Consider the following 14,665-nt stretch of genomic DNA (forward strand, 5'->3'; position numbering starts at 1 on the left):
AAGTGTGAGGGGAGCGAGGGAGAGAGAGAGACAGCAGGAGAGAGAGAGAGAGAGAGACAGAGAGAGAGAAAGAGAGGGGGGGGGGCAGGTGGGAGGTGTGCTGGTGAAAGAGAGACAGAGCGAGAGAGAGGTTAAGCATCCCGAATAAAATGCAAAATAAAATAAATAAGTTCTTTATTTCTAAATGTACATTATGGCTTGCTTGGACAAACACGTATTTACTTGTTTACGGATATATTTGCTTCTAGAATCAGAGGAATATCGTGTTTGAACTTGAGCGAGCATCACTTGACTCGTTTCATCTTTTCTCTCTCCGTCTTTATTTTGTTGCTGCTCATTCGGTTTTATCGTCGGATTTGCAGCCGTGAACAGTCACAGCAAACAGCGGCACTTCCTCCGTGATGCACCTTATCTATTAGTGTGGAGCTAACAGGTGGCGGCCGCGGTGTCCACAGGCTGGTTTTAAAGGGCAGCGTGCGGCTCACGTGGTCTCGCGCAGGTCGGGCTGCACCTCGGACCCCTGGCGACCCCAACTGTCTGCTGGACGTATATGTCTCCATCACACCGTCACACGAAGTTGGTGCCTGCGCAGGCCACACTGCAGGTCGTTTGGTTTTTGCACGGCATCAATGTAGTCAACCTCCTCAACTCCTGTAATCTCCAGGCAAAAACCAAGAGGAGTGAATAAACCATCAGCCACATGTTGAGTCTGGCAAGTGTTTTATGTTCTGTAAGCGATGTACAGTACATTCAGACAGCAGGGATGTGGTAAATACACACACAGCTTTAAGCACATGGGTACAAAGAGAAACTCGCGCTTATTTTTGTTCTATAGCCCAATTAACACATTTTTTCTTTTGGTCGAAGACGGAGAGAGAGAGAGACTTTTATTGGAGAATATTTCTAAACCACCACAGCTTTCCTGTTCCCCATGAGCATAATGTGACCATGAATGGCAGTGTGCCTTCGCTCCTCTCTACCCAAGTCATCCAGTGAATGCCAAACTAGCAGCCAAGCGAGCGAGCCTGCCTGCCTGCCCACCGTGGGTGGAAAGCTGCTCCTGGCAAACACAAAGGGAACAGAGCTCCCCGCCGAGTCCTCACAATGCCTGTGTAGCTTCCGCAGGCTGCATGAGTCGCTGACAGACACACTCGCTGTATACTCGCACTCCGAGGATGCATACGCGCTCATGTAGGCCCGCAAACATGTCAGCGAGAACGCATCAACCCACTGAGGAAATATTTAGAGCCGGGGCCTGTAAGAGATGGTGAAATCAATCTCCATCATCCAACCTCCGTGTTCTCTCTCTCGCCATCTGTGTGAAGCGTTTCTTGGCAGATTGGAGTCCAGACAATCACAGTTGTCAGTGGGTGAAAGCGATCTCACGTTGCCAAGTGGCTGAACCAGAGTAGCTGAAACACACCCACTTTATGTGGACGGTTTGTGTGAATGTTTCAATCAAGGTCAAGTCCACGGTGGAGCAGAAAGGCCAAAGAGAAGGGCGTTTTCTGTCATGCAATGAACAGCATTATTTTTCCCTAAGACAGACTCAATGCGGCAGGTATCAGGACATGTCCTCCTGCAAACCAGAAGACGATGAATGCTCCCTCACATGTCGACACCTGTGTGAAAGCCGTACTTTACCTCCAAATGGCAGTGATACCAGGTTAGGTAACCAACAGAATCAGCTATTTTGACCATCAGTTAAGCATTTCTGTCGGGCAAAAACATTCTCCAGCTTCTCAAAAATGCTGCTTTACTGAATACTGTATCTTTGGCTTTTATCCTGTTGCTCTGACAAAGCAGCACATTTGAGGACGCCCTCTTTGGCTCCAGGAAATTACAATGGGCACTATTTTCTGAAATTATAGACAAAAACTGGTACTTGATTAATCCAGAAAATAAACTGTTAGTTGCAGCCCTTGTGGACAGTTTGGGAGTGAACTTCCTGGTACATCAGGCTGCGTCTCAGACTCCTGTCCTCATGAATTTACATGTGCAACAAATCCAAGTCACAAACTGTCCCCCTGCAAATGCTCCTCACCAGCGTCCGTCCAACATGCAAGACATGTTTTGTGTCCAATGGCAATCAGCTGAAACAAAAACACTTTTCACACTTGAGAAACATTCAGAAGTCAGGCTTGGCACTCATACAATAGTCAGCGCCTGCTGACAGATTGGGGGACATGAATCATTGAGCAGTGGCTCTCTGAAAAGACAGCAAGGACTTGCCTGTCACTTACACAGGCTGATTTCGTCGACGCATGAATCACTCCACTAAGTGCTAAACAACATTTACATGAGAGAACAATTAATTTGTTCTCTCAGTCCCCCTGGCACACTCGCATGCCAGCGCTGTGTTACACTTACAGACACACTCCAACACACACATACGCGCATATGTATTAACTCATGTCAACCTACAGCCGCCTCGCACAGCTACACAAACTCTGTGTCTTTCAAAGCGCTATACCTGTGTGCAAGTCAGATCCCATCATAATGGACCATGCTTAACAAACCAAGAGAAAAAGAGATGTTAGTCCCTCTCCATCTAAATCACAAGAGCCCTGCTGGTGCTTCAGCGTGTCAGCCAGTGATTCACAGCCTTTTGGAGTGGGTGGGAGTGGAGAGGAGAAGAAGAAAGCAGGAAAACGTTTGCCACTGCTGGGACTGAGAGTGTGAGGGCGTGGGTGGGCAGAGTGGCTGAACGGGCAAAGCAGGCACCTGGGATGAGCTTAGTAGGCGTGAGGATGGGAGGGATGGGGAGGGGGTATGAACCCTAAATGGCAAAGTGGTTCATTGCGCGTGGGAGTCGCCGGTGAGCACATACACAAGTGTCTATCCTGTATGATTGTGCAGTGTGATTATGGATGTCTCACTCTGCAATCCTGTCTGAACGCAGGACGAGATGCAAAAATGGACTCTAAGCTCTCCCTCCATGTGCTCTCATAAATGCATGCAGTCGGGTGGCGTGGCTCCCCGTCCTGTAGCATAGAAGAGACTAAGGGACATGTGACCTACTAAAAACAGCTGACCTGAACCCACGGGGACAATATGCACAAGAGTTCCCTGCACAATTCATGTCCTAATTACAGTGGTCATAAGCATACCTCTTCACCAGCGCGTCAGGGACTTTTATGTGGCCAGCAAGTGAATCAGTAATGAGGAAGTTGCCTCTATTTTAAGGTGAGTACTCCCTGGATTCAACCCGAGTACTTCTTTTTATGTCTTCATCGCTCTAAAGGCATCTGTTAGATTTATTTTTTTCCTAACAAGGTAGTAATTCTATATAAAGTTGTACCAGCCCATTGTGATCAAATCCTCCCTTGACAGAGTTTGCTGTAAGGTTCAAGCTGTATTGTCAGTTCTTGCCCACATTTTTCATGTTTTTAGCAAAACCCATATGATAGTACACAAAGCGCTGTCTGTCAAAGTGACTTCAAAGTGCTATAAATTGCTTGCATGCAAGACTTAAGATGATTACACGGCTTAGATGCGTTTGGGAAACTGGGACTCCGGACCGCACAAAATGTGCTGCTGGTGCATGTCTGCTGTACCAGTTGGCAAAGTGAAGACTGACTGAAATGACCTGAGGGCGCTTGGACACCGAGCTCGGTGCTCTAATTCACAGCGTTTCCTTGGCAGGGAGCAGCAGACAGCTTGAGAGAAAGAGGGAGAGTAGAGGAGATACAGTGACAGTGAAAAAGAGACAAAGACAGGGCCATGGAGGGGAAGTATGAATGAATGCCGACAAACTGATAAGGTTGATGGGACATGGCGACAGGCGGACAGACATGGACGTGGGGAAAGAGCTCCTTCACCTCTCAGCAGTGGTGAACTACTTCCCCGCTGAGTAAACTGAGAGCCCAAGGCAGCCCCTCTCTATTTTCACTATCCACCTTAAGGAGAAACATTTTACTGAGCCGCGCTCTATGACCTTATCTTAAAATAGACGGAGAGGCAGTACCTTTTCAGAAGCCACGTATGCCTACCTATTCTGCAAAATGCATCATCTCAAACGATGAGATCAAATTAACGTTTCAAAGAAGACTGACCTTTCAAGTTCACTGATGTTCTGTTTGAAAATCTCCAATTAAATCCCTTCCATATGCTACAGACAGTCTAAGTGTCTCTTTCAATACTAGAATTACCAACTTAGTCATATACTGTAAGAGACAGCAGGAGACGCACAGTGACCAACATCTTTCTCCCCTTTTTTTGAAAAGGTAAAATGGCATTCATGGAACTGAAATACACAGATTTGGTGTAAAATGAAGAGTATTTTGGGGTGCTTTTTGTAGAGTCAGCCTTATACCAAATCACGGTGCACAAACCAGCAGCACAATTATCAACGTTTCCCACTGCTGAACTGGACAATCAAACAGGTCATTACTGTTAGACCAGGATGTGACCAGAAAAGCTAATGCAACACCAACACTGAATGAGTCCCTCCCTTAATATTTTCCTACTGTCTGAGCCTGTCTGTGGTACCTAGGTGCAAACTCATTTGTTCCTACATAGATCTTTAAAAATGGGTCACAAATATATACAACGCACCATCATTTTTTCGAGGGACTACGTTTGCCCTCACTATGATGTGCAGCAGAGAAAACACACTCCCAAAGAAGGCTAACGGCAAGTGTTAGCCCTTGAAGTTTTCACTGAAAGCAAATGTGAAACTGAGACAACAGTATCAACCAGGAAAGTTAAAGTTAAGTTAAAGCTAATATACTGACAAGACAATATGTAAAATTGATTACACTGTCCCTCTAGCTTGGTAAGTAGGGAACAACTAAATTAAAATATTGCAAATGAAGAGATCCTACAGAAAATACTGGGGAGTAGACTTGATAAAAGCCCTGGTCTGAATAGAAAACTGTCAGGTGAGGTGCTGTAGAACTGAGTCAGGAGTGTTTGCTGCTAGAAACACAATGTTCAACTGAAACCAACTGCTGCTGGTAGAACAAATAATTTCCTATAACAGCTGGTCACTGTGGTTTTTTAGCAAACAGAAGAAAACTGCATTTGGGACTATTTTCAACTGCAGATTTGGTGCACTTGTGAGTATTTATAGCAGCAGGATGGTGTGTGTGGAACTGACTTAAAAAAAAAAACTACAGCGCCCATTTTGGCTGCACAGATCATGCTTGTTAGACGGATCAGAGCATTGTAGGTTTTGGTCTTTTCGTGGGACTGCTTGTTAAGAATAAGAAACATACATAAAATCACCAGACTTATCGTTTAACATGTACTAAACTGGCTGACAGTGGGAAAGCAAATCAAAATGCATTTTAAAATGTCACTTTTTTCCTGTTAAAAAGTAGAAGGAAGCCCACAGCAAAGCAAACCAAAGCAGCCTCTTGTTATATTGTTGACTCAGAACCATGTTGTCTCTCCATCTGTGGTTGTTTCCCAGCTCCCCTGGCAGGAAACACTGTATGTACAGAAAGGCTTCATAAATAACTGATAGGGTCTTCCAGGCAGTATGTACCACTATTCTTCCCCCAACCACAAATGGCATGACCTACTGCCAACAGCTTGAAAACGCACAGCAAAAACAGACTCCTCTTGTGGAGCTACGAAATTGCAGAATGACCACTTACTCTGGCATGGCCTATTTCTTGAAGTGGGGGTCGAGAGTTGAAACGAACTTGGGGCGATTTCTTGAGGCTAAGCAAGACAGACGGGGAGCAAAACATGTTCTGATTTATAAAGAATGTATTGTTCCTTACTACAAATGCCATAAACGCTTATGAACATAAAGAATCACAAATTATTCTACACAATCTGTAGAACTGTAATTCTTTCTTGCCATCTGCAGTTATTTGCAGAACATATGAACTGATTTTAAAGCATCATGTACTCTTCTGGCAGGGCGGATTCTGGTATACACGGGTCTTTGCATTGAAAAATTTGCTTTCCAGCTACTGGGTCAGACATGTACTGGTTGCCAGTTTGACACAGGAGCAGACAGTTCCAGACGTCATTAAAAACACTCCCCTCAAAACAAGGCCAGAAAGCCTCTGAAGAGCAGCTTTGTAGGTGTCCTAAATGTCCCTGTGTGAACCAGAGAGAATAACACGGGGTGGAGAGGCATAAGACAATATTATATGGGCCAGGTATTGAATCAGCACACACAAAATCCCCTGCAGATAATCTCCCGGCTTACTGAGTGAGAGGCGGTTTGTGGGTGGCCTGCTCCATGACCTCCCACAGTAGGAGCAAATGGCCTTACTGACAATAGAAGACAATTGAAAACTTCTGGGGCTTAATGTTAACAATGCCAACCTTTACCTTAATGTTCGTATGGAGTGAGATGAGGTGCCAGCAGTCCTGAATCACAACTTTTTATAAGACTTTAGCCTGCGAGTGAGTCTGTGTGTCTGCCCAATTCACCAGTGTTTACATCTTTGTTGGCACAGGCCTGTGCATGTTAGACAAACGCTTTTCAGTTTCACTGTATAGGTCAGCTGCCTCTGTTCTGCTTTATGCAGGGGGTCAAACTGGGATTTGTGAGGAGCCTTTGTCCTCTGAGGTTGAATGTTGGTGGGATGGTTTCCACAGTTCACGCCTAACTAGCTAGCATGACTAATGTTAGCTAACATAGCTGGCGAAGGCTAACGCTATTTGAGATGCGAGAAATTAAATAAGTTTTATAAGGAGTTGCTTGACACCAAGATACTGATAAAAGGACAGCGAATGTTGGACTTACATTTGTCAAGTTGCCAAAAACACGACTCCATTGATGTAACTGTGTCCCTGTCGGATAGATGTGCAAATAGGCAACTGTTGGCTAACACGTTAGCCATGTCAACTTCATAATACTGGCTGCGTGTTTCCTCCTCGGGTTGTCATGGATATCTTCTGCCCAGGCTGTAAAAAATAGCTAAACATAATTAAATGATTGTAGATTTACAGGTTAACACTGGATGCCTGTATACCTTTTTTACTACTGTGTGACCATTTCACAGCAGGATACACGCAGGTGTGACACTGGTGATGGCTCCACCGTGCCATCATTTATGTTATGTTACACATGTGCTGCTTTTTCTGCGATGATGAATAAATGCCTGCACACAAAAGGATTCAAACTTGAGGCCTAGCTGCACCTGAAGCCACACCGCCGTCACTGATGTCTTTAAAAGAGCCTTTAGCTTCTGACCCCTAATGAAAAAAAACCTGTTGACATCATTCAGGTGCAGCATTCTTCCATGTCTGACCCCCCCACGAGCCGTGCAGCTGCAGTTTACTGTAGTTCCATTTTGCTGCAGTGTGGAAACCGCTGCAAGAAATGGAGCAGGAATTTAAAAAAAAAAAAAGACAGGCAGTTTAAGTGTAAAATGGACTTTATCACATTCACATTGCAATAAATCTCAATTTCATAACTTTATATGATACATGAGGGGGGGTGATGTACACATGATCCTTCAGTACATTAATTAATGCGATTCAGAGTGTTCCTTATAGACACACACACTCACACACATGCTTGTTTACAACAGCTGGTAAATACTGTTTAAAAAAAATCTCCAAAAAAATGCTTTTAACAAGAAACTTAACTTGGAGAAAAAGAAATTTTTCACTCTCTCTCTGACACACACACACACACATACACATACACACACATACACACACACACAGCATAATATACTCGCAAGACTGCATTTGATCTAAAGATTGCTCTGAAATACTACAAGACTGCTTTGATGTTGAACTGAACTGCAGCTATGAACCCTGTTAAGTGTTGACAATGGGACAATTCTGAACTGGGATTTGTGTTTGTGTTTCAAACCCAGGCTGCAGGTAACGACGATCTTCCAGCAGTAAATGGTCTAATAAGCCTTTCTCTAACTGAGGGAATATTTAAGCCACCACACCTGCAGCGAGTTCAAGAACAGTCGTGCTTTGAAGATGTTCTTACGTGAATGGGAACTAAGATAATATCAGTATGTTTTAACCTCTCTGCTCTATCAGAGGTGTCGAATTATTTAGCATTTTTTGCAATTTGAAGTTGAATGAGCTCACATTGGGTGTACAAATCTAAATATTCTAGTGAATTGTCAGACTAAAATAACTGTAAATGAATATGGCTGACAGTCTTGAGCAGCAACAGAAGCATAGCACGGTTTACAGCAGCGTCCTGTAAAGCCTGACTCCACGACAGCGGTGTTGTTTTGGTCAATACTCATTGAAAAGATGTAGTACCGTTTTTGTGTGTGTGTGTGTGTTTTGTTTTTTTTTTGCAAATCTAAATTAGTTCACGGAGAGATAAGCTTTCTTTAACATTTTGAAGACACATGATAAAACTTTAAAAACTAGAAGTCTCTCAAACATAAAAAGTGTGTATTAATTTTTCCAAGTACTGACTTCCATCCAATATGGACCTAAAGAAAAATAAAACTAAAAAAAAAAAACAAAAACATCCAAGGCATCAGAAATATAGTGAGACACCATGAACAGACAATTCAAAATATCAACCCGAACATCTGAGCGTCATTTGAAGCATACATCACATCTTACCAACATAAAAAAATATGGAGTGTACAGGACATTAATAGCTATTTGCGATTCTGTATTTACACTTCATAATGAATCTCAGAAAAACAATAGACATTTCTGCATCCAGACATAATGGATGCCACACTGATGTGATTTGACCAGCTGAACTATCAAACCCACGGAGCACAGATGGGGCCGAGCGACTCTTCATCAGAATAAAAATAAGTGGATTTCTCAATCATAATAATTTCACCTATAATTCTCTAATACTATCTTGAAAAAAATACAATAATGCATTCAATGAAAATGTTCCAGGTGAATAATCATTCTTTCTTCAGACTCTCTCGCATGTGCACACACACACACGCACACGCACACGCACACGCACGCACGCACACACACACAGTTAAACCAGAGACATTTTGTAGAAAAAGACATTTTGAGTGGTTAACCACAGAGGAGCCGTCAGGTGGGTGTAACCTCTGTACAACAACAGCAGCAGCAGCATCTCTCCCCCTTTCACCCCCCGTGATGAGATGGAGACTCCATCCTGGGCGTCACTGCGAATTTAGCTTCAAATCCAGCACACAACCTTAACACAGGTACAGTATCAGCTCGGCCAAAGAGGCAGTAAGTTGTGGTAAGATGGGGGTGTGGCAGCATTGTGTACTGGTTTTTCTACTCAGGCAGATAGAGGGGGCAGCACTCAGCCTCTGTGAATCTCTCAGGACCTTTGTGAGGGGCGCCAATTATCCCCACACACCAAATCCCCAGCAGCAACTAAAGCCAGCAACGGGTTTCTCCTCTCTACTCCTTCCCCAGGAGGCTGCCTCTATGTCCAGAGGTGTGAAGTTGCTCCGCACAGCAAGTCTTACCTTACAAGAACACAAAGACCTCAGCGATTCACAGCGAATTCAGAAAGAAAAATGCGCTGTGTGTCAAAGACCACGTCTCTTCCTAACTGCTCCAACACAGGATGTAATTAAGGCTCATCGCTTTCTTTTTTTTTTTAACTGATATTCACAGAAAAATACCTGGATTTTTTGGAAAGGAGCAGATCTGATTGTGACTCAGATGTGTAGGTCCCTGCTCGTCCAAAAATGTTTCCTGTTTGAAGACACTGTTCACCAGACTATACATTGAAAGACGTCTTATGGAGAGGATATCTGAGAATATGCTTCTGCTGATAGAAAATGAAGAGACAAATGGAGGGAAAATGAGCTCAGTCCCTCAGTGTCAATTTCACATGAGCTGTTGCATTACTGATATTCTTAAAATTCAAAATAAACACCACCAGTCACAGACTTCCAGGGAAACTGAAAATAATGAGCAGTAAATCTGATGCATTGTTACAGGAAGCGGGCCGGTACGCATCACCTGACTACTTTCTTGTTTGTGTTAGCCACAGCTGCTTCCCAAAATCTACCTCTTTTTTAATAAATAGTAGAAAAATAATCCTTTCATCTTTAAAGTGTTTCCTCCTATAGTTAAGTGAATCATTGAAGATTTTTCAGACTTTGAAGTTCACAGACAGTGATGAAAATGTCCAAATATCTTCCCAAACCATGGTGTGTAAGTTTCAGAAGAAGCCAGCAGTGGAGTGTCAATCTGGAGAAGCGTGGAGAGTAAAACTGGCACAGAATCCATGATAGACTCCCACGTTAGATCCTGGCCTGTGTGGAGACAACAGTATGTTTTACTCTTCATCTGAGACTTCTTTCACAAGTGTAAGGAGTGCTCTGCTCCCCTCCTGAACCTCACCACAAGTGGGCTCTCAGTGGGCGAACAACCTGTGTGGAGGCTGGGATGGAGCCCTGGGGCTAAAGGGAACCAATCAGCATCTACATTTTTATGTTAATTGGATTATCCTCCGGTCCTAGAAAGTGTTTGCTCCGGCTATCCACATGGAAATGAAGATGATGGTCCTCCCTCAAGGACTTTTAGGGTACATTTATGTCCTCTTCTCAATGAATGGGCTCAAACAGCTTTTTTGTTTGCTCCCAAAGTCGTTGTTGTGTGCTCTCAGAATCCCTAATGCCAAAAATTCCTTCAGAAAACAGACAAAAAATCCCCTTTGGTTATTTATACTAGTCCAGGTCTGGCACTTTTCAGTGTGTATAACTGTGTTTGAAAACAAGGGTTAAGATGGATATGTTGGCACGATGAGACCATGAGGCTAACACCCATATTAAGCTAAACATCCATTCATGGCGGAGGTCCAGCGGCCCAGTGACAGTGCGGTCTCTCTCCCTCCGTCCCTCCTGACAGTACCTACTGCGTGCTGCCTGATCAAGCACTAACGTTTTTAAAAATAGTCTTCAATAAAAAACAGTTCCATCCCCGGCAGGAAGGCGCATGCCGCGCTGAAGATCAGCACTCCGCGTCCACGCTGTGCACGGTGACCGCGGCCTGCAGGTGGTGCGTGTGCGTGTGCAGCGGGTGGTGGTGCGTATGCGTGTGCCGGTAGGGGTGAAACTTGTGGCTGAGCAACGCGGCCGTTTGAGGAGGCGTGTCCAGGTCGAGGTCGTCATCGTGGTTACCAACGTCGACACCGGCCGAGAGCGGGTCGTTGTTTCCGGGCGGATTCTCGCTGTCCTCCTGCGGACTCATGGTGCTGTAGCCTGGAGACAAAAAGCACGCAGAGGTTGGTATAACCTAACTTAACTGATATTTGCCTGATATCACTGTCACACGGAGCTCCTTGCATGCTCCACACTTGAATTTATAACTTGAAACGATAGAATAACTGTGCTATGGTGGGTGAATTTTAAAGCTTGTCACAACCCCTAAATGTTCATTGTTTTACTCAATTTTCACTCTCCCCATACTTCCTAATGGGCTGCAAACAATGATTATTTTAATTATGAAGTGAACTGTTTTTTACTTTTAGAATTTTTTGACAACCCAAGTAATAATTTAACCCTTTAGTCTATAAAATAACAAAAAAAGGACTTCAATGATTAACAGAGTTAATGTCAAAGTTGTTCTCGACCCTGTTTTCTGTCAGTTGACTTGACAGCTGGGGTCATAAGACTGGGACGCGGGGAAAAAAATGCTTAAGCAACGATGCAGCAGTTTGGTAGAGCTGCAGCACATCGAAAAGAAATGGGGAGACACCATAAAAGACGCTACTGAGCAAATGATGCCCTCCAGTGAGGGACGTTCAACACAGAAAGATTCATGTGAATACATGGCAACACACAATGCTTCTGAAAGCAGTACAGGCTCTTTGATGGCACACTGACAACTTAATATCCCAGGCTGCTGGGCTTTTTCGCTTCATGTTTTCAGCTTTCTCATACAGTTTGGAAAAAAAAAAAAAGAAAAAGGAAGCATACATATTTATGACCACTTTCCTGCACATACGTTTAGCCTGAGGAGACGGGAACATAAGCCAACATGGCAGTTAGGATCCACTGGTAAGTGGAGCAGTGGGAGGGCAGCACTGCTGCCATAGGGATTACTGGGTCAGAAAATAACTTATTAACATGGACATAAGGAAACCAATATTTTATTTTCTACTGATGAAAGACAAATTAAAATTCACACTGGGCCAAATTTACCTCCAGGCCTGTGACGACTGCGATGACTAATCATGCAAGCTTCCAGCAGCTTTTAGGCTCTGGGTTTATTCCCTTTGCTTAATTTTTTCACTTGAACTCAAATTCTGCATAACCCTTCATCTACTGAGTGCGTTTCATCACCTCCAGGCCATGAAATCCATCTGAAACACATGGTCTGACTATAAAAATATATTTGGGACTTAATCTGGAAAAACTCATTTTCCTTAATTCCTTTAGTGCCGTCTCTTTCAGATTCTGAAGCGACACCAGCAACATGCTGCACGATGGGAACATCAATCTGTTATTGCAGTTGAGCAAATAACCCTGGAAGCCTGAGTGCCTCAACGGTTATATTTATAGAAAAATCGCAGCCAGTTTGGATGATGAAACATTAAACCTCCAGAGACACTGAACCAAGTGATTTGTGAGCGTGTGTGTCGGTGGGGGTTTAATATGTCAGCGGATTTGTAGGGAGAAGGTGTTAGGTTGAAATATCTGTATATATTTGTGTGAGTCTGCGGCAAATCTATCTCCAAACATCAAACAGTTAAGCATCTAAACCTTCAAGTAAAGCCATCTGATCCCTCAACACTCTCCTCAGGGCTTTGGGAGTTCACAGTGTCAAGCAGAGACCTTGTTTTCTATTGGCCATCACCAAACACATGCTCAATAAGCCTGAGGAGTCTGCAGCCGTGCCAGCTGCTCCATGCAGCTGTATTTCTGCACAGCTTTGAGATGCGTTTTAACATCTGCATGCTAACAAGCTCACAGGGCTAACGTGCTGTTACAAAGCAGGTATGTTTTGTTTACTGTGCTCCATTCTCTTAGTTTAGCCTGTTCGCATGCCAACATTTGCTAATTAGCACTTGACACAAAGTACAGCTGAGGCTGATGGAAAGGTCTTTAGCTTTCCAGGTATTATAAATACCAAAGTATTGGACAGATTAAAGTTTTGACCTAATGGTTTGCTGGAGGAAAAGCCAAGGAATCGATCAACAATTAAATACAGTGTTTCATGGCAATCCAGCCAATAGTTGTTGGGATATATCAGACTCAATTTCTCTACACAGGCCCTTGATTGGTTCGGATCCTATCTTGCAGATAGAAAGCAGTGTGTGGTGGTCGATGGTGTCAGGTCCCCATGCCTGGATTGCCCAGTGGGGGTCCCCCAAGGATCAGTACTTGGCCCTTTACTGTTTTCCTTGTACATAAATGATTTCTTTGATGTCTGTGAAGGTGTCCATGCCCAGCTTTATGCGGATGACGCGGTTATTTTTGCCGCCGCAAAAAATACAACAGAGGCTGCTCAGAGTCTCACATTAGCAATGTGTAAAGTTCAAAACTGGCTCACTAAATCCTGTCTTTGCCTAAATGTCAAAAAAAGTGTCTGGATGTTTTTTGCAAAACAGCCACCAAAAATTGTTCATTCTGGTGTGTTTCTGGGAGGAGAGGAGCTCTCGTTGGTACACGAGTTCAAATATCTTGGAGTCATCCTGGACTCGACACTCTCATTCAGGAAACACATTAAAAAGGTATCTAATTCGGTTAAACACAACCTGGCAAACTTCAGGCAAATAAGTAACTCATTAAATAATACTGCTGCTCTGATGTTTTTACATTGCATGATCCTCTCACACATTGACTATTGTTTCACTAGCTGGGCACTGGCATGTTCATCAGCACTCCAACCAATAGAATCCCTTTATAAAAAAACTTTAAAGACACTGGACAAAAAAACATACTCTTATCACATCTGTAATATCCTTAAAAAGTATAATTTTCTAAGTTTTCATAGTTTCAAGGTCTATAAATTTGCGTGCGCTATATACAAAAGTCTTGCCCCCCCACCTCTGAATGAATTTATAAAAAACAGGACTGTCAGGGGTATGAACACCAGGGCCTGCGGCAGAGGAGACGTAGAGATCCCTTCCAGACGTACCACCTTTGGTAGAAATGTGTTGTCTGTCTTGGGGGGGGGGGGGGGCATCTGGAACAGTCTTCCCTCCACAGAAAGGGAATGTCTTACATATTCCTCTTTTAAAGCAAAGCTTAAAGACTGGTTAAAGGATGCCCAGAAGTGTGTCCATTAAGTAGACTGAGACCACTGGATCTGGTTAAGTTGGACTGTATTAAATTGTGTGCTTGTGAATGTAATTTTGAAATGTGTATTTTGTAATTGTATTTTTATGTAATGTGTACTTCCATGTTTTTAATGTGTACTTCCATGTTGTTTTATTAGGCAACTAACATTCTGCCCAAGGACTACAGTTGCAAACTGGCACATTTACAGCAATGTTCATCAATGTGCACTGTCCTAAATAAATAAATTAAAAAAAAAAAAAAAAATGTCCCGTAAAGCGTCATGATGTGATCCTGTATAGCCAGTATAGCCGTGTTTCTACTGCATGGTACGGCTAGACTCGACTCTACTCGCTGTTGGTATCAGCTACTATTCTCTTCTTCATTTTCCAGTGCAAATAATACCCTTGTGTAGGCTGGAGGACGCAGTGAGAAACGGCCTGACATGGTAGCTATTTAAAAATACTGGCTTTGTGCAGGATATCTTGTGTTGCATGAGTGTTGATGTAGTGTTTTCATGTTAC

General features: G+C 43.5%; 1 protein-coding gene across 1 annotated transcript in view; it reads right to left on the reverse strand.

The window, feature by feature from the left end:
* Positions 1-8,165: 8,165 nt before the first annotated feature.
* The window catches only part of cachd1 (cache domain containing 1), an 84,211-nt gene continuing 77,711 nt past the window's right edge, over positions 8,166-14,665 (reverse strand). Inside the window, exon 27 of the mRNA XM_041935994.1 lies at positions 8,166-11,120. Coding sequence (XP_041791928.1) covers positions 10,870-11,120 — 251 coding nt within the window. The 3' untranslated portion in view covers positions 8,166-10,869. The remainder of the gene's footprint in view (positions 11,121-14,665) is intronic.

This window comes from Chelmon rostratus, chromosome 4 (genome assembly GCF_017976325.1).
Source record: "Chelmon rostratus isolate fCheRos1 chromosome 4, fCheRos1.pri, whole genome shotgun sequence".
NCBI lineage: Eukaryota > Metazoa > Chordata > Actinopteri > Chaetodontiformes > Chaetodontidae > Chelmon > Chelmon rostratus.